Genomic DNA, 25,005 nt, shown 5'->3' with positions numbered 1-25,005 from the left:
GTGGGAGTGGTGGCCTCACAGCCAACACTCACATGCCGTGTCAGACGTGGCGGCTCAAAAGTGAGTGCACTGTGGGAGGCCTGCACTCTGGTGGGTGCCCTGCCCTGAACTTGAACTGTGTTCAGTTACTGGCATCTCCCACCATCCACGGCCTCTGCTGTGCCGATGGCTGGGCTCTTGGGGGTCTGAGACCCTGGTCAAGCAGCCTGTCGTCTGCCCTGGGTCTCTGGTGGCATGTTGGCCTGGCCCGGGGTAGCGCTGTGGACAGTGGTGGCCGGTAGGCCTGGGCACGGGATTCCCTGGGATGTGGTTCCAGGTGGAGGTTAGCACGCAGAGCTGTGCGGGCCCCAGCCCGGGGCTGCCCACAGGCGGGTGCTGGTGTGCAGGGCCCATAAGGGGCAGCCGCTCTCCCCTCCCCCGCCCGGCCACCGGCCTCCAGCACCCTCATTCCCTGCGGCCCCTCATCCTGGGCCCCATCTCCTCTCGCCCGCCTGTGGTCAGACAAAGCTGCCAGGATCAGCGTCCCTGTCATCCCCAGGGACTCTTTGCTCCTGAAGATCGCTCCGCATGGTGTGTTGGGCCAAAGGGGGTATGTGTTGAGGACGTGGAAGCCCAGGTAGTCAGGCTGGATGTAGGAATGACCCAGACCAGCAGTTGGCCCCACCCCGGCCACGGGGGCCTTCTCTGCAGGGTGTCCCCAGCTGGCTGTGGGGGCCCCAGGTCTTCTCTACAGGGTGTCTGTAGCTGGACCGCCCTGCCCCCCGTTGGCTGTGGGGGCCCCAGGGTGGGGCCGGCCCTGGCTTTATGAGGCGCCTTGGGCTCCATCATTGCCACAGCAATTGGGCCTTTGTTGTTTCTCAGGCCTGGGCCAAGTGAGACTGTGATCCTCAGTCCTGCCTGGACTGTTAACCAGGAAGGAAGTGGAGCGGGTTCTGTCTCCCAGTGAGGTAAGTGTCTCCTGCTTCTACTGCGACCAGAGAACTCAGAAGCACAACCTGTGCGCATCCCCAAGCAAGACACAGAATGAAATAATGATTCAGGGGCTGTCAGGACCTGTGTCAGGTTTCAGAAGGTCACGTTTGCCAGGCTGTGATATCATAAACACGCAGGTGTGCCCAGGACGCCCTGTTCAGAGAGCATGGTGTGACGGTGTCTGTCTGGCAGGGGGCAGGGTCACCGTCCACAGTCACACTGGGCCAGTGCAGCAGCCTCTGCTCGAAGCTTCTGTGAGTCGGCCATGTTTGTGTTGGGGACGTGGAGGTGACGATGGTCTTGTGGGAGCATTGCGGCTCCAACACATCTCACACCAAAACCTGGACTAAATCCTTAGGAGTAACGAAAAACGAATGTCAGGAACTGAGCTTGGGCTAAGAGGGGACCCAGGCCCCACCGAGTCTGCCCAAGAGGGAGATCGTTAGGTTCCCTTCCTGCAGGCTGAATCCAGAGGAACAGTCCTGGCATTTGCGGAAGGAGTAGACGGGGGACTGGCTCAGATCTGGTGGGGGTAGGGGGGTGGTTAGGAGGTCGTCTAGGGAGTGACACCGGCACAGGCTCCAAAGGCAAGAGATGGCCATTAGCGGAGGGGGTGGGGAACGACGTGGCTCCAGGCCGAGGAAATAGCACGAGAAATGTGAGGAACGAGAAATGAGTCAAGAAATCTTGTGTGCCTATGCTGTGTGTGTGTGTGTGTGTGTGTGTGTGTGTGTTTGTGGTGTGTGTCTATGTTGCATGTGTGTCTTGTGTGTGTGCTGTACATGTGGTGCATGTGTATGTCTCTGTGGTGTGTGTTCCACGTGTGTATGCGCTCTATGGTGTATGTGTGTGGTATGTCACGTATGTGGTATGTGTGGTGTGTTGCGTGTGCACGTGTGTTCCGTGTGTGGTGTGTGAGCGTGAGCATGTGGATGGACGTGTCCGCACGGGTGTCTTGTGCACACGCGGAGCCCACGTTAACTGTGCCCTCTGGTCTAGGCAGGAGTCAGGAGCCCATGCGTTTGTTGGTAACTGTGTATTTGTCCCGGTGAGAACTGCTGGAATCTTCTGAGACTGAAAAACCGAACCAGAAGATCCAAGGGGGTGTTCGAGCCGAACACCTGCCCCGCCAGGGGGCCCGGGGCGAGGCCCCTGCTACCACCTGCAGCTGTTCTCTCCAGACCCCCCCGGCTCGCATGACTGCAGAGCCCGCGGGGCCCGACTTTGGTGGTGCCCACCGCAGCCACTCCTGGTGACTGGGTAAGTGTGCACCTCCCGCCGCGGCTGCTTGGGCAGTGTGCGTGGTTGTGACCTCACACTCATGACGCTGTGGTCCTGCCCCAGGGACCAAGGCTGCGCTCACCCTCCGCAGAGTGTTGCTCTTGGTGCCACTTTGAGATTGGCTGCAGGAAAGCTTTCGGGGGGCCTCCGAGGAGTGCTGCTGCGGTGCCCCCACACGTGCACTCTCAGTCCCATGTTCCCGTGACACTTTGGCTGTCTTTGTTCGGGTTCAAAGTACTTTCAGAACTTGAAAACTCGCTCTGTTTCAAGTTTTACCAAATCCAACGCCAGCTGCAACCTCAGTGTTTCCACGTCAGTGATACCATTTCTGTCCTGGGAAGCCCCGTAGGATGTGGCCCACCCTTGCCTTCCACGGGCTCCTGGGCTGACATGCGCCCTCCCGTGCCTTCCCTGTGCCCTCGTGTCCTCTCCGCACCCCCTCGCTCCTTCGACAAGATAAGTGCTGTCTCCACTGCCATCCTCCATGGCACTTCCAATTTCTCCCACATCCCTGCTTCACCTCCCTGTGCCAAGGTCTGTGGTTACACCCTAGAGCCCACCTCCCCGTTAGTGGGGTTTGGTTTTCAGAAGCATCCTTCCCATTGGCCGGTGCTTCCATCCAAATGTTGTTTTCGTGCGGGAATTGTGTCGTTTGTAACACAGGGTGCCTTTCTGTGCTCCAACCCCCGGGGTGCTGGCCTCGCCGTCCATGTGGGATGGTCTCTGTGGTCCCCCAGGGGTCTCACTGATCAGGTGAGCCCTGCCTGGCCCCACACCCCGAGAAGAGTGGCAGAAATCCGCCCTAATGAGGCAAAGTCCCCAGGACCCTCGGCTCTGCCGGGGGCGGCTGTGATGTGGCTCACCTTCTCCAACAGACTGACACCTGGCCAGAAGTGGCCACGGCTCCCTCCCAGCCCCTCAGCTCGACCTGGGTGTCCCCAGAGTGCCCAGAGACCCCAGAAGCCCCTTGGTCAGCAGGCCTTTGTTCTGGAGCAGGAACGTCCTCAAGGGAAACTTGCAGAAGATTCCCTGAGGATTTCAGCACACAGAAGTGTCGCGTGGTCATAGGGTCTGCTTTTCCTGCAACCTTTTCCTCGGTGTCCCTGGGGGTGGGGGTGGCCCTCCACCCGTCTTGCAGATGGATCTGTGCAGCCGGAGCCAGAGAGGGGCCCTGCGGGAAGCCAGCAGGAAACAGGCCTCGCCCCGCCGCTGGTCCAGAGTGAATGGCTGGTCGTGGCCCCTGCACACCTTCCAGGTGGTGGCCTGGACCATACTGTTCATCTTGGCCTTCGCCAACTTCTGTATCTTCGTCCCCTTGCTGCCACCAAACTGGAACTTGATTACGTATGGTGTATCCTTCACTGTGGGAGCAGTGCCTGCTGTCCCAGGGAGGCTCCCCGCGGGCCCTGCCCCAGATCTGGCTCGGGGCGCTGCCATGCCTACCAGCCCCCCACACCTGAGTCACCCATGGGTCCGCACCCTGTTCTGCGACCCCACTCCCCCTCTTTACCCCAGACACCCGCCATGGCCACGCTGCCTGAGATCTTACGTTTTTTTCTCTGTGTGGCTCACTGGCTTGGGGCTGGGGCTAAAAGCACAGGAGTGTCTGCTGCTTGCCTGCTGTCAGTGCAGGGAGAGCACGCCTGGGGTCCAGGGTCTTTGGGGTGAGGCAGGCAGCCTGGACGACAGGAAAGGGTCGCAGAGGGGTCACAGGGATGGCTCAGAAACTGAAGGCTGAGTCCCAGGGATTCACATGGCGTTCGTTCTCAGGGTCTGGGGTGCCCCATGCGGGCCCCACTTGTCTGCAGGTCTGCAGTGGGCTGGGTCAGGCTGGCTGGTGGGGGAACCACGCCAGGGGTGCAAGGAAGACACCGATTATAACCGTGTCCCTTCTGGCAACAAGTGAGTCTGGTGACGGGTGTTGGCCGGGCCTGGAGTGGCCGAGGCCAGAGAGAAAACCTGCCGGCTGCGAGGAGCCACACAGTGGGGACTGTGAACCCCGTGGTGGCCTTGAAAGGAGGTTCCAGACATGTCACCAGAGTAGGCTTCAGGCCAGGTGGGCAGGCATCAGGGACGCACTTGGGGCTGACGCGCAGGCCCCGTGGTGGAGCGTGGCAGGTGCAGCCGAGTGCTCCTCCCCTGGCCAGGCGGGCATCGCCAGCCTAGCCCCCTCCTCACACCTCACTCTGTGAGTGACGGACCTCAGTTCCGCCAGCGCATCCGTGCTCCGGGGGCCACCGCCGGCCAACCCCACCAGTGAGCCTGGGCGTCCCCCATGGCCTGATGTGCAAGCCTGCTGCCCCCTGCCCAGCGCCACGCAGCCCCTGATCTGGCCGGCCTCCCCCTGTGGGGCCCTCAGGGTGTCTGATCCAGCGGCACAGAGCCGGGAATGTGGGTCCTGTGTGTCTGCATGCAGCTGCCCCACTTCTAGGCCTGTGGCCCAGGGTTGGCGACGCTAGGTGGGGCCTCCAAAGCCAACATCCCACACCCCGCATCACCCCGTGTAACTTGTGTCTTTCACACACAAGAGGATGGGCAGAAGTCGGCCAGCCTTGTAGATTTCTCCACTGGTCCCCAAAACCTGCTTTGTCGGGTTTTTAAATCCAGAATCCAGTCACAATTCACGCTTTGCATGTGGCAAGGGGTCTCCTCTCTCTGTCCCAGCACAAAGGCCTGCAGTGCCCGACCCACGACTTCCTGGTCAGAATGGCGCTCTCACTGGGACTCGCACCACAGCGAAACATCTCCCAGTTCTGAGAGGGAGCCCTCTCTCGTTCTGGGACCAGAAGCCCTCAGTGTCGGCAGGGGCCAGCTCCGGGGAGGGCCAGTTCCTGGCCTCCTTGCAGCCTCCAGCTGCCCCTCTGTCTGTATCCTAACCTCCGTCCCTGACCGTGGGTTTGCGTTCTGGGTTCTAATCCGTTGTCTCCCTTCTCCCTTCGCTGTGGCTCAGCCTGTTCTGGGGCCTTCTCGAGCTGCCTTGTGTTCTCTGTGCAGGGAGCACTCTGAACTCACCTGCTTTTGGGCCCAGAGGGCGCCCTGAGCTCACTTGCACACCCTTTCTCCCAGGAGCCCCTGGCTGGCCCCAAGTCCCAGGTTCTGGCTGGCTTCCTTTCCCCCAGGCTCCGAAGCGCTTGGCCACCGGGGGGCGCCAGCGTCGTTCGGCGCTGCAGGGGCTGCTGCCCCAGGAGGGAGGGCAGGGTCTCCGTTGCACCTCCAGAAGACAAAGCAGAAGAGGCGGACCCCTGGTTCCCTGCTGACCTCAGAGGCCAGCTTCCCCCACCGCCCTGCCCCTGTGAAGGGCCCAGAGGGTCCCTGTGCTGAGGGACTGGCCTCTGATGTGACCCGTCTTAGTCCCAGGGCCTGCGCTGTGGCCAGGCAAAACCCATGGTTAGGTTAGCCTCAGTGACTGCAGGGCTGGTGGCGGGCGGTGGGAGCTCTGGGGGGCGCCTCACCCCTTCCTGCCGCAGAACCTGAAGGACCCGAAAGGAAGGTCAGGAGGGCATGTGTCCTGGGCTGGCGGAGCTGTGTTTACCAAACACAGATTGTCTCTAAGGGGATGAGGCCTCGAGGGCAGGGCCTGGCCTTCTGCATCTGGAGACCTCCTACCCTGTCCCTTTTACTTTTTGTTATTCTCTGCAACCTGAGAGACACCCATAACCCGGGCATCTGAATGTGGGGGCAGAACTTTGGTGTGGTGCCCACCTGCTGACACTTCTCAGCCAAGTGGCTGATGGTGTGAACGGCCAGGCAAAACGAGGTGGCCTTTTGCTCACCCGTGTCACTCCCACGGGAGACCTGTCATGAACCCGTGTTCGTGCTTAAGGGGGCTTGCCTACCACATGGTGGGGGGCTGCCCCTCTGTTCCTGGGGGACACGTTCTGGGAGTGGCCTGGCCACGGCACCTGCAGGGTTGGGACATGTGGGGAAAATCAGGCTCAGGTCAGGGGCCTTGCTGCCTCCAGTTTGAGGCTATAGTGCAGACCACGCTGCCCCTACAGTGTCTCCAAGGGCCCCAACGCCTCAGTCCCTCCCCCATACTTTGCCTGCCTGTTTCTGATGCGACAGAGGAAGGGGCCTTCCTGTTGCACCTCTTGTCCTGGGCTGGACCCCTCTGCTCAGGACCTGCTCCCGCTGCCCCAGTAACCACACAAACAGTGCTTGCCTCCAGCCAGTGCCTCAGGCTTCAGGGAATAGGTGCAGGGAGATGGCATACCAGCACTGTGTTGGTGTCTCCAGCTGTGATGGCAAAGCCTGACCAGACCCCTGACCACCCGGCCACAGTCCCATACCCTGAATGGGACAGCAGAGCAGGGGAGGCTCAGGCCTTACCCAGCCCTGCAGGGTCCGGTGGCCACAGGAAGGGCCTTGGTGTCACCACAACCCTTATGTGGCACTGAGGGATCTGGTCAGTCTCCTGCCCCCGTGCAGGTCCCCCAGGGCCCGGCTGGTTCTCAGCCACCCTTCCACTCACCCCTGGCCTGGGCACCAGCTTGGGCTGATCCTCGTGGCCCTCAGCTCATTCTCATCTGCCCTCCTCCTGCCCTCTTCCCCCAGCAGGGCTGGGTCCCCATCGCCTCCATGCCTTCATCTGGCAGCCTGAGCCCTGGGTCTGCACGTGGTGCCTAGAGGCTGGAGGGCGAGGGAGGAATGAGCGATTTGGGCCAGAAGCAGCCTCCCACTCAGGCTAGTGCATTGTGGAGGCAGGACCCCGCCTGTCAGCTCCAGGCTGCTCAGAGGCGGAAGCAGAGGCTGCTGGCAGGTCTGAGGAGGACCCCCCGAGGGGGCTTCCCGCAGGCCTGAGCAGTAGCCCCAGCCCCCTGCTCCGAACCCCCACCCCTGTCAAATCCCGGCAGAACCCCGTGCACCCATGGCCTCGCCTCCCAGGCTGGGTCATTTCCCCCAACCACACCCGGGAACCCAACCTGTAAACCCTGAACCCTCCCATTCAGCACTGGTCCTGGGAAGCAGGGCAGGGCTGACAGGGAGGCGGCTTCCACCTCTTCTGTTTGGTTTCCAAGGGGACAGACAGTGTGTTGGTCCCGAAGGGGAGGATGAGGGTGGGAGCCCGGGGACTGGTTTTACCCTGGGTGCCACGGCGGGAGTGGGTGCCAGAGAGCCTGAGGGGCCTAGGGGCGAGGAGAGACAACATGGGACCCAGACAGACCGTGCAGACTGGCCGTGTGAGCCCTCCCTGCTCCCCTCCTTCATTTTTTGATGATACACTGTCTTCTTCCCCCGACGCACGTGCTCTGAGCATCTCTGCTGCCCAAAGAACCCCCACGACTTCGGCACCCAGCGTGGTGGCCGCTGGCCCCTGAAGGCCTTCCCTTGCTGCCTCGGTGAAGCGCGGGGTCCACACCCTCAGGCCGTAAGCAGGCGCCTCCAGGGTCCTGCTTCTAGTTTGAGCGGGCACCTTCGCCGTGTTGACCAGGCCTGCCTGCACGTTCCTTGACACACTCACGCCCAGGTGACTGGTGGGCTTTTCTGTTTCCACCTCGTGGTCCACTTGCTTGCTGTTTGCATCGATCCTGCTGAAACCAACGTACGGCTCAAGAACTACTTGGAGCCCGTACCCACTTTTGACCCATCCAAACACATGCGTGTCATCGAGAACCAATATTGCCACCTGTGTGAGGTCACCGTGTAAGTGCCCAGGGTGTGGGAGCAGGCAGCCCCGAGGGCACGGCCCCTGCCATGTGGACCCGTCCCCTCTCCGTGCTGTGCACAGGCAGGTCCTGCCCCGGCCTTTCTGTTTTCACGCAGCTGACCGGTGCTGCTTTCCTTGAATGACCAGCAGTGGCCCTGAGACACGCAGGACCCCTCACCCATCTAAGGGCTCAGATGAGTCCCAGCGCCCCCACCGGAACCCCACCTGGGCTAGTCGGAGCCCTGAGGGCTCAGCAGGCAGCCTGGGAGGGAGGCCTGTGGCTCAGGATGGGAGCTGGTGGCACAGTGTGGCAGGCGTGTCTGAGGGAAGATAACCCCCCTGGGGCCTGGTCTTCCCTGCCACCTGTCTCTCCTTTCTGACCCTGTCTTCCTCCCACACATGCTGCTAACGGGCTGCTCATGTGAATTCTTCCTTCTAGGAGCCAGAAGGCTAAACACTGTAGGGCCTGCAACAAGTGTGTCTTTGACTTTGACCACCATTGCAAATGGCTTAACAACTGTGTAGGGGGCAGGAATTACAGGTGAGGGGCTGGAGGGGGAGGTCCGGGAGGGAGGGGCAGAGTCCTGGGGGAGGGAGAGGGAGACCAAGCAGGGAAGAGGGAAAAGGGCATTGCAGGGGCCGGGGGTGGGGAAGGGAGGAGGGACCTCGAAGTGGGGAGGGGTGAGGTCCTGGTGGAGAGAGAGGAGGTCCTTGGCAGGGGGGAGGGGTGGGGTGCTAGGGAAGGAGAAAGTGAAAGGACTGGGGGAGGGAGGGGGATTGGTCAGGGGGAGGGGTGAGGGGGCCCGGAGAGAGGGGTCCTGCAGGCTGGGGGCCTCATGGGTAAGAGGGTGGGGGCCACAGGCAGTGGGAGGAGTCACATGCTGTCCCCAGCACAGCGGTCCTTAACGTCTTTCTGTTCTCCTTGTCTGGCTCTAAAATGTGTTGGCCTGGAGCCCCTTCCGAATGTGGAGGCCCAGCCCCATCCAGAGGGGCTGAGGCTGAGCTGACTTGTCCTTGACCCGCTGGCCTGGACCCAGGCGCTTTCTCCTGGGAGGCCGTCAGAGCACAGAGGATGTGGGCCGAGGCTGCACTGGGAGCAGGTGTTCAGTCCTGCACGGGCTTTGCCAGGACCCCATGTGCTAGGGCCCAGGCTGTGAGTGGCCAAGAAAGTCGCAGGGGCTCCCCCAGCTAGTTCAGAGTGGCCTTTGCCGGCTCATGGCGCTGCAAGGGGTTCCACTGCTCACCCACCACTCATAGCAGGTGTGCTCCGTGCAGCCTGGTCATGGAGCGTCATGGTCTGTGCTCTGTGCAGCCCAGTCCAGGAGTGTTGTGGTCTGTGCTCCGGGCAGCCCGGTCCAGGAGGGTTGTGCTCCGGGCAGCCCGGTCCAGGAGGGTTGTGCTCCATGCAGCCTAGTCCAGGAGGGTTATGCTCCAGGCAGCCACCGGTCCAGGAGCGTCGTGGTCTGTGCTCTGGGCAGCCCGGTCCAGGAGCGTCGTGGTCTGTGCTCCAGGCAGCCTGGTTCAGGAGGGCCATGCTCCGTGCAGCCCAGTCAAGAAATGCTCCACTTGTTCAGGCTTCAAAAGCGTTGCTGCTTTGAGCAGAAGGAAATGCAAAGCTGTCATCATTAGAAAAGTCAAATGAGAATTGGGGGCCTGGGAGCCCTCATGTCGCCCTCTCCACTACAGAGGAGGAGCCCCAGGCCAGCTGGAGTGGGGGGGGGGGGCTGCCTCCTCACGGTAGCAGGGCTCTCTTCTCTCCCCCAGATGCTCCTCTTAAGGTCTTGGTGCCACAGGCTGGTCGCCTTGAGGTCTGGTCGGCTGTCTGGGATGGGCGAGGGTGTGTGGCCCTGCCACTGAGGAGGACCAAGCTGACCGGGCCCCACAGGGCACACAGGGTGGAGTTCCGAGGTCCTGACAGTGGCCTCCGGGCACAAAAGGCTGCAGAAGTTCCTGGTGGGGACGGCTGGGCCCCAGGAGCCCTCCTATCCACTGGGCAGTGGCAGCAGCAAGGAGTGTGTGCAGAAGTGAGGGAGGGCACCATGTGCGCGGGGGTCTTGGTGAGGGCATGGCCACCCCTGTCCACGTGGAGTCCAGGACTCCCTCCTGTCCCTTCCACCATCAGGCAGAGAAAGCAAGAGGAAATGACTACATTTACAAGACGAGTTGGCCAAAACAGTTGGCAAAGTGTGATAAGCTCCTGAGACGACGTGCCTTCACAGGGGAAGTGCCCGGACTGGGTGCTGAGGCACCATAGACACAGGAGTCAGAGACGACAGCGACGTTTCTGGCCCCGAACATGCAGCTGGACAGGCTTTGGCCCTCACCCTGCCGGGAGGGCTGCCTCTGGCCTGGTGCCAGCAGCACCGGATGGCCGAGGGCCTTCTGCTGCGGGGTGGGCCCGTCGGCTGGAACAGCTGCACCGCACACCACAGGCTCCCTGGGAACCAGAGCCAGGTGTGGGGCCAGGTGTGTGCCCCCTGCACCTCGGGGACACACAGGACACGTGCCCTCCAGGGCCTTTGACAAGGGGCCACAATGCAGGCTGCCCTCCACATCCACATGACCCTTTGAGGACATTCTCGTTTTAGCTCTCTGCCTAAAGATGTGTTAAAAAAACAAAAACAAACCTCAAGATGTTCTGGAAAAGAATAATGGAGTCAGATAAATTTCAGCTGGATAAAAGACACTGCTGAAGATTGAAAATGCTAAAGAAACAGTTTCCTTAAATATCACCACGGTAGAAAGCCCAAAGGAAGACCTTGCAGCAGGAGATTATTCCAAGAACTGCTGACCAGAATTTAATTTTTTCATGGTTAGATTGTTCTCTGTGTCCTGAGCACAGGCAAGAGGACAGGAGTGATTCTGGCCTAATGCCAAAGCACAAGATGTCACTTGTGCACACAAGTGTGCACAGGCCCCGGGAGGGTGTGTGGAGATGATGCACTGTGGGCCGCTGGCCGGCCAGGCGCCTGTCCCAGCACCCCTGCTTCCCCGACCTGCTGGGCTTCCATGCTTCTGGATGGAAGCACAGCACCCAGGATCCCGTGCAACATGGGGGGCAGGGGTGGTGGTCCCGATCCTGACCCGGTGGAGCCCTGGTGAGCAGTGGCGGCGTGTGGAGGAAGCTGCAGGCAGCCCGACCCGCCTGGAGCCTCTGTGTACCCAGCTGGGAGCCAGGCCAGGCCCTTCTCACTGCCGCGTGGGGGTGGGAAGGGGGCACAGAAACTGGTGGTGCCCTCAGGGCATCCTCTGGGGATCTGGGGTGCCAGGCGACAGGAAGAAGGCTGGGCCTTGGGTTCGGGGTCAGGGGCACCTTGCCCAGCCCTGAGTCTTGCTCTGCCCCCCTGCAGATATTTCTTTAGCTCCTTGGTTTCCGCCTTGGCCAGCCTGCTCTGCCTGATCACCATCCTGCTCTACGTCTTCATCCAGTACTCAGTCAACCCGGAGGTGCTGCGCACTCATCCCCTCTATGAAGGTACGGCGGGGGGGGGTGGGGGTGGGGGTGGGGGTGGGGGGGTGGGGGGGTTCCTCTCTGGCATTGCTTTCTCTTGGGTCACTCGTGGTGGTAGCCTCTCCCTCCAGCTGTCTTTCAGGGAAAGCTCTCCTTCTGGGGGATGTCAGTCTGGCCCGCCCCTAGCTGGGTGAGCTGTGGGGCCGAGCAGGAGGGCAGCAGTCCCCCAGGGACCAGAAGGCAGGTTTGGGGCCCCGTGCCCATCACCCAGTAGTTGTTCTTGGCAGGGAGCAGGGTGGGGCAGGAGGGCAGGGCTGCCTGGGGAAGGTGCTGGGTGGTGTGTGGCTGCAGGTGTCTGCTGAGCGGCTCCAGGAACCTGGCCTTGGGAACACATGTTCCTCAAAGGTCTGTCCATCACTGCGCAACCCCGGGCCTGTGACCGTGACCTTATTTGGAGAGAGGGTCCTCCCAGATGCGATTAAGGATCCTGAGATGATCATGGGTTACCTGGCAATGTGTGGGATCCTGGATCCAGTGAAAACATCCTTGTAAGAGACTGGAGGGACATGGCCACAAGCCAAGGGGTGCCTGGAGCCCCAGAAGCTGGAAGATCCAAGGACAGATCCTCCCCCATGGCCTCGGAGGGAGACGGGCCCTGCAACACCCTGACTTCGGGGCTTCATCTCTGCTGTTGAAACTGCCTGGTCTATGGCCATCAGTCACAGCAGCCCTGGACACTGACACAGGGAGAACCCCAAGCGGAGCACCTCATGTGTCTGTCCTGAGTGTTTGGGGACCTCAGCCCTCAGGGTTCAGAGCAAAGCTTCCTTTCCCGGTCCAGGCCTCTCTCCAGAGCACGTCACGGCCATGCCCTCTTCCTGGAAGGGCACCATGCCCTGTGCACCTTCATCCCAAGGCCTTCAGTGCACCTGGGCTGGATGAGCCCTGGTGGGATGGGCCATCTGACCTGCACCTGCTCCAGAGTGCATCCTGGCTATTTCCATGGTAAAAGGGAACAGTGGGAGTCTCAGCGAGACCCGGCCCTGCTCAGCGGGAAGAGCCGGCTGCGCTCTGCACACAGCCAGCTGGAGGCCTCCGCCTGCCATCCTTCCTGACATTCTCCACACATGGCCTGAGCAGAGGGGCTGGCCGGTGACCGCTGCCTCAGGACAGTCACCGGTGGGCACTGGGGATTCCCTGCGAAGGTCCTCCCGGCCACGGAGCCTCTCATTGCCCCAACACACTCTGAAATGCGGCTCGCACATGGTAAGCAGCAGCCTCAGCGCACCCGAGTTCCATAGCACATGTCCTTACTTCCTCCCAATGTGGGCGTCGGCTGGGCCCTCGCTGCCACGCGCTGGCAGAACAGAGGGCAGCCTGGTCTCCGAAGGTGCTTCTCTCTGGGAACTTGCTCGCTCCAGAACCATCGTGGATGTGCTGCACATGAATGCCTGATGACTGAGGCAATCTCCTGGGTTTGCTGTTCCAGAAGATTCCATGGGGCTTCTTACCCGCCAGTTCCCTGGGGCACTTTGGTGTCATTGGTGGGAATTCATCAACACATCACCGGCTAAGGGGACAAGCATGTGGCCGGCCACCCCATGGTACATCCAGCCTCATGCACACTGCGCTGCAGCCCCCGAGGCACACAGCGGGCCTGGCAGCCACTTTCCATGCCACGTAAAGGACTGGAATCAGTACCTCCCAGACTCTGTGGTGGGATGAGAGCATTTCAGCTGGATTCCATCTCCATGGGCCTGCCTGCAGATTCCTCAGTGCTTTCCTCACACCGAAGTTCAGAAGTGTCAACAGCCCTTGGGGCCCGGATGACCAAGTCCTGGAAATGTCCCAAGGCGCTGGCTACTGCCTTGCAGTTCCCTGTGAGGGTGGCTGACTGAGAACAGGGAGGGCCTGGCACAGTGGCATGGCCCTTGGGACAGGGTGGGGGTTCAGCCAGGCAGGGGGTCAGGCTCTGCAACCCGGACCCTTAGTTATCCTCTCCCAGCCTCACCTTCCAGACCCGTAAAGTGGGGCTGTGACACCCACCTCAGTCAGGGGGCTGCAAGGGCACCTGGGTGAGGTAGGCCACACACTGGGGTGGGGGAGGGGCTTCCTTGGGCTGCTCACCCTCCCCCACCTCCCAAGAAGGGGCTGGCCATGCCCCAGGTGCTGGATGCATGCATGTCTCCCTTGCCTCCGCAGACGTGCCCAAGGACACTTGGCTGCTGTTCCTTCCGTTTTTCCCTGTAAAGACGAAGGCCCTGGTGGTCCTGGGCATTGGGGTGTCCGTCCTGCTGCTGTCTACTCTCAGCCTCCTGCTGCCTGGATACCTGTTCATCTTCCACCTCTTCTTAAGTATGTGTCCTGACCCCCACTCCAGTCTTTGTCCCTTGCGTTCCCACGTGGCCCAAGACAAGGTCTGCCGGCCCCTGCTAGAAACGAGCACATCAGACAAATGACAGGAAGAGACACCCCTAGAGGGACAGCAGGGCTCATTCTGCTCTGAGGCCTGCAGAGGACACGAGAGGGACTAGGAGTAAGTTAGATAAGGGAGCAGAACGTGTGAGGCAGGAACAGGCACCATTAAAAAAAGAACGGGGGATTTAGAGAAGCACCAAGTCCTAACAATGAAAAATAGTGAGCCAGCGACAGGGTATCTGCTGACCCAGCTTGCTGCAGGGACACTGGCCGTTTCCTGGAGTCCACGCGGCACTGCGTGCAGCAGGCCCCACCACGCCGTGGCCCAGGGGAGGGCATGAATTCTCTCTGTGGCTTCTGCAAGGGAGAAGGTGGCAGCGGGGGCCCTATGTGGCTGCCAGAGCGGGTCTGGCACAGGGAGTGTCCTCAGCAGAGCCAGGGCCGGAATCAGCACCCGGAGCCAGAGGTGGGTCAGCCCAGGCCCTTATCCTAAAAGCTTCCACGCACCGGCCAATGGGGACAAGGGTGAATTTGGGGACAGTGCCCCAGCTGCAGCATACAGTACAGCCAGCAGGTGGCAAGCTGGGCAGGTCCAGAAGTCCACTGCGGCCACTCAGGACAGACGGACGTGAGACTGGAGAACAGGTCCACGGGACAGATGGCCAATGGGAGATCCAGGCACAGGGACCAGAGGGCCCCAACCCAGGCAACAGGGAGGGTGGTGGTGCCACACTCACTGTGGGGGTAGGGGAGGGAGATGCACACGGAGCTTATGGCTCAAGGTGCTGTTTACAGGGTATTTGGACAGCAAAGCACAGACTTCCAGAAAAAGTTGGGATATTAGCTATTGTTATAATAAACTTACCCTGCTTGAAGTAACAGAGTTATCACCTTGCAGTCTCTGTGGGTCATGGGTTCAGCATAGCTTAGCTGGGTCCACTGGCCCTGCTCGGCCACAAGGCTTCCTCCAGGTGTGAGGAAGGTCTGTGGTCTCATCCGACTGGGACCCGCGTTTAGGTTCAACGCCAGGGTGTTGGCAGGCCAGCTCCTGGCCTCCGTTCCCCGTGAGTTGTTGGCCGGTGCCTCCTCCCACCAGGACACTCCAGCACGAGGGGGCAGCCGGCCTTTTGTAGCCCAGTCATGGAAGTGACGCCCTTCACCTCTTGTGCAAGGCGCTGGGGCCACCCACTCTCCAAGGGATGGCGTGACACAAATACCCTGAGGTGGGGGGTAGGGGCTGCTGGGGGGCCTGTCAGAAGCTGTGGGCAGCTGGATGCCTCTTTGAAGTTTGGGGGAAGGACATCCTGACACTGCAGCACGAGTGGAGTGCAGCATTGGTGAGGGCAAGCCCTCCCAGGAAGATGCACAGATGTCTGGTACCAGCAGCAGGGGTGTGGGGAAAGCCGCCTCCACACAAGCGGGGGGCAGAGCATCCCAAAGACCAGCGGCCCCGGGCTGCTGTGTTGACGCCTAGTGTCGCTGGAGGGGACACGGCAGACACTCATTCAGCGCACACTGCACTCTGGCCTCCCTCCCCAGCCACATCTCCTCTCGTTACTGTCAGATGAAGGTGTTTGCTCAAGACTCAGGACGAGTGTGAGCTCTGGGGAACACACAGTGTGTACTTGCCACCTGATGGTGATGGCAGCCATCCCTGCAATCCCTGCCAGAGAACTAGTGTTTTCGCGAGCATGTGGCCAGATGCAAATTACGCCCTCACACAGGTTCTGGGGGAGGTGGGAGAACCAGTAAGAGCCAGGTGTAGTTCATCAGGTAGCCAAAGCAAACACAGACAGATGCCCTTGTACAAACCACCCAGGGAAGGGAACGGGCTCCACGCGGGTGTGGGGGGCAGCCCACCTTCCGCCTGCCCCTCCAGCTGCAATTAGGCTTCTGTGGGTGGCCCTTATCCCTTTCCAGAAATAACTAGAAGCCATCTGTCCTCGTGTTTGTTGGTTTTAGGGAGAGAAGTGGGAGGATTGGTGCCTCTGCTGAAGCAGGCACAGAACCCGTTTCGTGGACGGTGCTGTCTGTTGACAGACCCGGGTCTCAGATGTCCTTTCAGTGACCTGGGGTGCTTCTGCCACAGTGCCGGAGCCAGCGTCCGGGTCCACACTGGCTTTGTGGGCCTGGAAGGCCGCAGGGTAGCTGTTCCTGGGACGGGGCGCCAGCAGCCTTGGGGCTGTGACGAGCTACTGCTTGCCTCCCACAGGCCAGGTGGGCCCCGGGGTGGCCATGCAGCAGCCCCCCAGCGCCCCAGGTTAGGAGGCAGCTCCCGGCACCCTGGGGGGAAGCCCTGGAAGACCGGGTTGTGGCCTGTGGGCCACTCTGCCCGCCTGCGTAATTGTAACTGCCTGTTTCCGCCTTTCTCCTCTCTAGTGTTCAAGAAGTTGAGCACATATGAGTATGTGATACAGAAACGCTGTCAAAAGATTCCAAAAGTTCCAGCGGGGAGGAAAGAGCTGTCCTTCAAAATAAGCATGCCACAGGTAGCGGGTGCCCCTCTGCTTCACCATCTGCGCTATCCAGGCCTGGGGCAGCGCCCAGTGTCACCTTGCAGCTGGAACTTCTCACAGTCCTTTGCTTCTGTGTTGGCACAATTCTCTGATTCCGTGTGTGTGTGTGTGTGTGTGTGTGTGTGTGTGCGCGCGCGCACGTTGTGTGATGCAGTGCAGGTGTATGTGTGTATGTGTATGTGGTGTGTGTGATGCAGTGTGTGTGTGTGCGTGTGTTTGGTGTGAGATGCACTGCATGTTTGCACGTGTGAGTGCGTGATGTGTATAATGTGATGCACATGTGTGTGGTTGTGTGTGCATAGTATGTGATGCAGTGCATGTGTGTGTGGTTTTGTGCGTGTGTGTGTGTTTAGTGTGAGATACGGTGCGTGTGTGACTGAGTACATGTGTGTGATGCAGTGCATGTGTATGTGTGCATGTGTACATGGTGTGTGTGATGCAGTGTATGTGTGTGTGTGTGTGCAGCGCAGTACATGTGTGTTTGGTGTGTGGTGTGCATGTGTGTTATATCATTTGTACGTTCACTGTCCACAGAATCAAGCCAGCAGGGTTGACTCCTTTTAGGCCCATATATTAATGCAGCTGTTTCTCATCAAAATTAAAAGCATTTGCTTTTCAAACGAGCACCATTAAGAAAATGAAAACATAAGCCAAAGGCAGAAATATTTGCAAATCATATACTTGTGCCCAGAATATATAAAGAATTCAAAATTTAATTATAAGAAAAATGACCCAGTGTTTTAACTTTTTAAATGCGCAAAAGATTTGAACCACCTGTTCACCAAGGAGGATCCACGGTAGCAGATAAGCACATCGACATCAGTTACCATTAAGAAAACACAAAACCACAGTAAGATACCATTACACATCCAGTAGAATGGCTATAATCAAAAGAACCAATAATAAAAAGCGTTGGTGAAGCTGTAGATCGAAAGGCTCCTACGTTACTAGTGCAGATACCGAATTATATCACTCTGATCAGCAGTTTGGTGTTTTCTTAAAAAGTGAAATGTATAGTCACCGTTGAAGTCAGCAATCCCACTTCCAGTTTCTTAACTATTAGAAGTGAAGACACAGGTATTCATGTGACAGGGGTGCTATCCCCCAGTGAGATCCTTTCCTAGGACCCAGGGACGCTGAAGCACCATTACTCAAAATTAACTAATAACTGACTTGAATCGTGTATAAGACTAAGCCCAGTGTCAACAACTTTTTCACGTTATGAATTTTTATTGCTCACAGCAAGAAGATGACCTGAGTCTGTCTGCACGTAGGTAAGTGTGTAAGCTTACTAGAGTTGTTTTATCTGTCTGACAAATACTATATGCTCTCAATTGTCTTGCTTGAACAAGTCTTCGTTACTCCAAGGTTATACAAATCTCCACATTCTGTGCTAGTGTTTTCACCAGCTTTATTCGCTTTGCATTTTGATTTCCAAGCCGTCCTGAATTTGTGTGTTCACGGAGACAGGGGCTAAGGTGGGTTTGCCCAGGACCTAGTGCCCCCGGCTCCCCCAGGAGACCCTCTTCCGGCTGTGCCTCACCCTGAACGTCCAGCAGGGGAACGCCCTCGGCATTCTTTAGTTTTCATAGTTGTTGACAATTCCTCCACGTTTTTAGTTTCCGTATAATTTTTAAAATAGTTTTCATGCAGTTCTGAGAAAGGCAGAGTTCGAAGTGGAGTTACAGGAAACATTCCTTAGAGGCGGGAGCGAGCGGAGCCGCATGGCCTCAGCTCCAAGCCCTGAAACTGCCCCAGAAGTCGGTCTCCCCTGGGGGAGCGGGCCGGAAGTGCCCCAGTTCTGTGGTGCTGTCGGAAGTTCGGCCCTCGCAGAAACGGGTGGGGGGCGACTCCCATGTTCTGGCGGAGCTGGGCAGGTCGCAGGGCTGGTGCTGGTTCTTGACCGAGGATCGGGAATCCCTCCAAAGAATCCGCTCATTCCTTTTGCATTTGTGTCCTTAGACACCCGGTAGCCATGCTTCTGGGAAAACCTGGGTCGTTTGGAGTTTCACTTGAAGCATTGCCACACTGCGGTCCTTTAGGTACAATCTGAGCACGTTCCCCTCGCCCTGTCCAGCCTGGGGGCCAGCCGCCTCTAGAAGCAACTGAGACTAACCCCGTTTTCGGGCAGTCGGTGTGGACACTGCGCAGGAACTGGGGACCTCAAGTCTCTGGCCGCCCCACGCACTGCAGTCACTGCTGGTGCTCCGAGGACTGTCTTCCAAGTTCTGTTTTAGTATTATTTTGTGAGTTATACTCACAGTGCTTTGTTTTTATAAAATTGTAATCACATTGTTCAACTCTTTAGAGCCCCTTTTAAAAATTCCATATAGGGGCGCCTGGGTGGCGCAGTCGGTTAAGCGTCCGACTTCAGCCAGGTCACGATCTCGCAGTCTGTGAGTTCGAGCCCCGCGTCGGGCTCTGGGCTGATGGCTCAGAGCCTGGAGCCTGTTTCCAATTCTGTGTCTCCCTCTCTCTCTGCCCCTCCCCCGTTCATGCTCTGTCTCTCTCTGTCCCAAAAATAAATAAACGTTGAAAAAAAAAAATTTAAAAAAAAAAAAAAAAAAAAAAAAAAAAAAAAAAAAAAAAAAAAAAAATAAAAATTCCATATATTGTGGTGCCACTGGGTGGCTCAGGCGGTTAAGCATGGGACACTTGGTTTCTACTGAGGTCATGATCTCACGGTTTGTGGGGTTGAGCCCCACATTGGGCTCTGTGCTGGCAGCAGTGAGCCTGCTTGGGATTCTCTCTGCCTCTCTCTCTGCCCCTTCTCCCCAAGGCCTCTCTCTGTCAAAATAAATACATAAACTTAAAAAAAAATTCCATACATTGTGGACATAGTTAAAAGAAAAAGAAACATAATTTTTATGAGTATGAGTGACTTCATCTTTGGGAGGGACCATATTCCTCATTTCTGGAATGTTATTCCTTATTTTCAATCACTATAGTGTTCCCTTCTCCAACTGGAAAGTGAGCTGCTAACCTTTGTATTGAAAGGTCGATTGTGTTGAGAGACAAGCCCTCTCAATGCGCTGGGCCATCTGTCCCAGCGGCCTCTCTTTCCTGCAGAAGTGTCCCTAGTTTGACCTGGACACTCACAGCCTTACATGTTAGGCAAAGCCCACTGTCAGAATGTCAGCTCCAAGAGATCAAAGAGTATCTTTAAATCACGTGGCACTCTGTCAATCCCCCCAAAAGAAAAATCCACTCAGTAAGTGCCTGTGGAGTTCCATGATGTAAGTCACTGGTATATTTTAGGGGAGAACTTAGTGTAGCACTCTCTAAGGTGCTTCTCTCTATTAGTAGGTATCAGACCAATTTATTGGGAGTATTTCCTCTGGACCATTAATCTGCTGCAAAAGTAGGATCACACGTGTGAAGATACTTCTTGCCTAATTCTACAGGTGTTCTGCTCAGCTAATGTCCATCAAGTGGCTTGTATTAATTTTTTATTGCTATCTGGCAAATTCCCACAAATGTAGTGGCTTGAACTAAGACTCGTCTGAAAGTGCTTGTGGGTCATGTGCCTGGCAAGCTCAGCTGGGTCCCTGACTGGTGCCTCCCAAGGCAACAGTCACGGCTCACCAGGTCAGCCCTCCTTTCTGGAGGTTATGGGGAAGAGTCTGCTTCCGGGCAGATAGAGAATGCCAGTGCAGCTGTTGCTTTCCCACTCTTGCTACGTGGCCCTTCCATCTCTAAGTTGGTAATGGTGGGTCTAGTCTCTTCATATTTTAGATCTCTCGGACTTCCTCCTTTTCCTCATTTCTCAGTTTTTAAGGATTCGTGTGATTGCATTGGACCTACTTGGGTAATCAAGGACAGTCCTCAGTTTCCTACAGTTGCCGCAAGGAATGAGCACAAAGTGACAATGCCATGGTCTCCAAGGCAGGTCACTTTGTCCATTTGTAACTGAGCCCTGCTGCACCCACAGACTCAAGAACGCAGTGGCCCAGCGTGGGGGTGCCACAGCAGGAAGAAACGCCCCTATGGCCTCCCACCGGCAAGCAGTCATAGACCATTATGGATGGTGCTCCTGCGCCGTGTCCTCCGTTGTGCAGCCAACCCGAGGGCACACGGACGGCCTCCCAGGAGCTGCTGGCTCTGAGGCTCTGCAGATGAGCATGTCACGATGGCGGCCAGTGCATGGAGCTTTGCAGCTGTCAGTGGTGCTCTCTGAGCTCACTACACAAAGCAAGGCCCTTCTTTGCTCATGGAAGTCTGTCCTCCCTTTTGCCCCATCCCTGTAGAGAGCAGTGCAAGGAGGCCCCGCCGCAGCCGAGGTGCCCGGGTCTGCGATCCACCATCACCACGTGCCAGGAGAGCTCCCCGCTGCAGGTGAGAGCCGCTGGGCACGTGAAAGGTCTCAGGCTGCCCCCGGAATGAGGACAGAAAACGCTTGGGATTGCTTGTTTGACGATTTGAAGCATTTACTCAGTACCCAGGCATGCTACTCATATGGGAACAAAGGTGGAGGGAGAAGAGAAGAAAAACTGACAGAAAATATCCTTAACTGTAGGGCTTATAGTGTGTGTGTGTGTGTGTGTGTGTGTGTGTGTGTGTAAGGGGGGAGAAAGAGATAAATGCAATGCAATCTGGGTGTGCGAAGACTGAAGTGGCATCCGTGTGCTTTAACGAAGGGTATTGATGTCTGTGTCCTGCTGGCTTTGAAAAGCACCAGAAAATAAAATGATGGATGGATAGTCACATGGTTAAAAAGAAATATTCACAGCAAAATTTTAATGATGATAGAACCTAGAAGTTGAGTGTTTGGGCATTCTTGTACAATCCTTTCCACTTTTCTGGGTGTTTGAAATTGTCCATTCTTAAAAAAGTGTTAGGGAATAACTATAGGACACAGACGTGGAGTAAGGGGTGTGTGTGTGTGTGTCTGTTTATGTCTGCTCTTCATAGATTGAGACTGAAGCAAGAATGTCCACCTCAAACTTCTATTTGACATTTTACTAAAGTTCCAGCCAGTGTAATACAGCAAGAAATACAAAGACATATAGATTTGAAAATGAACCTGATTTTATTTGCAGGAAACATGCTTCTAACAAATCTGCAAAAGATATAGTAGAAATAAGATAGCTCAGCAAGGTGGTAGAATACAAAATGAATATAATAACCCCCATTATATTTCTGTATACTAACAATGAAAAATCTCAAAATGATATTAAGAAAACCATTCCATCTGTAATAGCATTAAAAACAATAAAATAAAATAAAACAAGCACCAAATGTGTATACTTAACGCTACAAACTATTGATGAGAGAAACTGAACACAATCCAAATAAACGGAAAGATTTAGAATATTCGTGGACTGGAACGCAAAATATTGTCATGATAGAAAACTCCCCCCAAAATTGGTCTACATAATTACCATGAGCCCTATTGAGTTTCCAGCAAGCTTTTTTCTTTAAGGAAATAGCAAGCCAACCCTAAAATAGATACAGAAATCCAAAGGACGTAGAGTGACCAAAAGAATTTAGAAAAAGGAGCAGCAAATTGGAGGACTTACTCAATCTGACTTAAAAATGAACTATCAAGCTACAGTAGTCAGGACAGTGTGAGCCGTGAGGGTGGTGTGCCCAGTGAGGGTAGACATGCAGGTCAAGGGAACAGAATAGAAAGTCCAGAAATAAAACCCGATCAGTGGGTGTTAAACCGAGGTGCCAGGATAATTAAACAGGGAGAGATGAGAGTATATTTAATAAGCTGTGCCAGAACAATTGGATGACCATATGCAAAAAAAGAGGGCGGGGAAGAGCTTAATAGCTGCTTCTCAGCATACACACAAAAATAACTCAAAATCAACCACAGTTCTGAATTTAGGGGCTAACCTATAACACTTTAGGAAGAAAACAGAATAAAACCTTTGTGATCTTGAGGTAGACAAAGTTTTCTTTAATATGGGCACCAAAACCACTATGAAGAAAATGGAAAATTTGACTTTTTTATAAAAGAAAGCATTTCCTGTTCAGAATTCACCACTGCAAAAATAAAAATGTAAGTCACAGGTTGGAATAAATATTTGCAAACCCTGTACTTAAATCCAGAATAAATAAACAACTCTCAACACTTAATAGGGGAAAACGGCCCCATTTTTAAAATGGGGGAAAGATTCTAATAAACTTTACCAAATAGGACATATGGGTGGCAGATAATCACCTGACAAGATGTTCAACATCATTCACCACTAGGAAAGTGCAACTAAAGCCACGGTAAGACAGTTGGAACGGCTCCCTGGGAAAGGCTACCGGCACCAGGAGCGGGAGACACAGAGGAACCGGAGGCCCGTAGCTAGGTGTGCAAAGTCGTCGGGGGTTTACAGTGATACCACTGTGGAAAGTAGTTTGACAGTTTCTTAAAATCTTCAATGTATTCTTAACCTCTGACACAGCGACCCCCACACAGAGACCCCTTCCTAGGAAGTCTCTGAGCCAGACGCACCTGAAACTAATGACGGACTTGATTTCCTACGAATAGCCTCAGTACCAACAATTTCTTCTTCTTTTTCCTTTACCCCCACAGGCAGCCACAGGTGACCTGAAATCACCCTCACACAGGTAGGTTGTAAGCTTGTTGGACTTGTTCTCTCTGAATGAAAATGGCTACGCCATCTTAAGTCAAATTGCTTTGGAAAGTGACTCATCTCTGATGGGATATTTTTAAATGATGTGACAACACAGTAGGAAATAACTCTGTTTAACGTAACAGTACCACGTACAGCTACGCAGGGACCTTTTGCGCTCCACGTGCTTGGGGAAATGTAGTAATTCTCTCCCTGTGGACAACTCGCATCTGAACTAGCACGCCAGCGTCAGCGCTCATTTCTTCTGTCAGTCGGAGAACGTGTGGGGAGCGGGTCCCAGCCTCCTTTTTATGACCTCCGATAATACCTAGTTTCCCGTCGCTCCTGAGCCATGCATGCCTGCTCATTCTGAGCCTGCGAGGAGTCACACAGAGGACAGCCCTGCAGGCACACACGCACCCAAAGTGCACCCCTGCAAAGTCACAGAAGCAGAAAGTGGCCCATTATGAAGGTCACGACCCAGGGTAAGCACACATTTTAAAACGTGCACTTGGTCTCCACTTTGAAACTGTACCAGTGTGGAAAGTCACCTCAGAACATGGAGAAATGAGAAATATGCTCACATTGGGGTGAGGGTCTCGGTCTGCCAGGGCTGCCCTGACAAAGGACCACAAAACAGGTGGCTTAAAAAATAGAAATGTACCATCTCACTGCTGTGGAGGCTGGAGCCGGACTCACCTCGACATGTCCCCAGTCATAGGACCTGCACTTGGCTTCTCTCCTTGGCTCGTACCTGACGCTGTTTTCCCTTTGTCTCTTCAGTTTTCCCGTTTTGCCCCATTCTGGCAAGAATGATTGAAAATTAACGAACCAGGAGGGCCTGCCTGTCCTCTTGCACAGATGCGGTCGTCAGGCCAAGGGCCTGCCTGTCTTCTGGCATGGAAGTGGTCATCCCGCTGAGGGCCTACCTGTCCTCTTGCACAGACGCGGTAGTCGGGCTAGGGCCTGTCCTCTTGCACGGACATGGTTGTCGGGCCGAGGGCTGGCCTGTCCTCTTGCATGGACGCGGCCATCGGGCTAAGGGCCTGTCCTCTTGTATGGACGTGGTAGTCGGGCCGAAGGCCTGTCTTCTTGCACAGACTCGGTCGTCGGGCCGAGGGCTGGCCTGTCTTCTTGCACAGATGCGGTTGTTGGGCTGAGGGCCTGTCCTCTTGCACGGACACAGTCGTTGGGCTTAGGGCCTGTCCTCTTGCACGGACGCGGTCATCGGGCTGACCCTGGGCTCAGGTGATGACACCTTGAGCTGCTAGAGTCGCTGCATCTGAAAACCCCCCTTACAGCAATGTGAGGTCATTGGTGGACACTGTTCAATCCGCTTGCACAGTTCAGTTAGCTGAGTGTCCCACGACCTACATCCCCACCATTGCTCTTGGTAATTCCTGAACATCTCTTTCCTTCCAAACCCAGGGTCTCTTCCCAAATCCCCTCCTGATCTGCAGGGGCACCCCTTCTTCTTGACACCCCCTGCTGCTCCTGCAACTCTCCCTTTAGGTGCTCCTCCCCTGCCCTCCCGCGGTCTCCCACCATGCAGTGGACCTGAGGGGAAAGGGCGGTAAGGAGGCTGTGTGATGCTGTGGCCTGTGGTTTCCGGCAGCCATCAACACCCCCTCCAGGAAGCAGTGGCCGTCCTTGTTGATGAGTGTCTCCCCTTCCCCCTGCCATCCCACAGAGTGAAGTTCAGCCACCTGCTGCCGGATGTGCACTCAGGTCCATCCTCCTCCACCAACACGTTCATGGAGGACTCGTGGGTGATGGTAAGTGAGGCATGGCCGTGCGTGAGTGAGCCTCAAACACAGGGGTGGGGTCCAGTGCTGAGTCTAAGTTCCCCACAAGAGCAAGGGCAGGACAGTATTTGGACCTGCTTGTCTGGCTGGTTTAAGGCATTTATGGTGTCCTCTGGGGACACTGCTCGAACAGGACAGTGGTGGGAGGGGGATAAAGGGAAACAAGGCGGGCAGCACAAACGATCTAAAACACAGGGCATGTGTGTGAGCAGAGAAACATGACGGAAAAATGGGTGCTACTGGAACGGAAGCATCACACGTGTGCTTGGGTGACATGTGTGCACTCCAGCAAGCTGGCGGGATTCTGGCCAGGAAGGGCTCAGTGACCCACTTACTGTCACGG

General features: G+C 56.3%; 1 protein-coding gene and 1 long non-coding RNA gene across 2 annotated transcripts in view; both read left to right on the top strand.

Moving 5' to 3' along the window:
• Window positions 1-25,005, top strand: part of LOC147583412 (uncharacterized) — a 380,385-nt gene that overhangs the window by 305,263 nt on the left and 50,117 nt on the right. The gene's annotated exons all lie outside the window — the stretch shown is intronic.
• The window catches only part of LOC147583413 (uncharacterized), a 37,067-nt gene continuing 14,946 nt past the window's right edge, over window positions 2,885-25,005 (top strand). Inside the window, exons 1-10 of the mRNA XM_086680384.1 lie at window positions 2,885-3,604; window positions 7,721-7,896; window positions 8,340-8,441; window positions 11,251-11,375; window positions 13,554-13,706; window positions 16,149-16,258; window positions 17,528-17,559; window positions 20,533-20,620; window positions 22,818-22,852; window positions 24,548-24,802. Coding sequence (XP_086536510.1) covers window positions 3,392-3,604; window positions 7,721-7,896; window positions 8,340-8,441; window positions 11,251-11,375; window positions 13,554-13,706; window positions 16,149-16,258; window positions 17,528-17,559; window positions 20,533-20,620; window positions 22,818-22,852; window positions 24,548-24,802 — 1,289 coding nt within the window. The 5' untranslated portion in view covers window positions 2,885-3,391. The remainder of the gene's footprint in view (window positions 3,605-7,720; window positions 7,897-8,339; window positions 8,442-11,250; window positions 11,376-13,553; window positions 13,707-16,148; window positions 16,259-17,527; window positions 17,560-20,532; window positions 20,621-22,817; window positions 22,853-24,547; window positions 24,803-25,005) is intronic.

Source organism: Puma concolor, chromosome A2 (genome assembly GCF_028749965.1).
Source record: "Puma concolor isolate L17-30 chromosome A2, mPumCon1.1.hap2, whole genome shotgun sequence".
NCBI lineage: Eukaryota > Metazoa > Chordata > Mammalia > Carnivora > Felidae > Puma > Puma concolor.
Note: the sequence above shows the minus strand (reverse complement) of the source record. Positions and strands in the feature narration are given on the sequence as shown.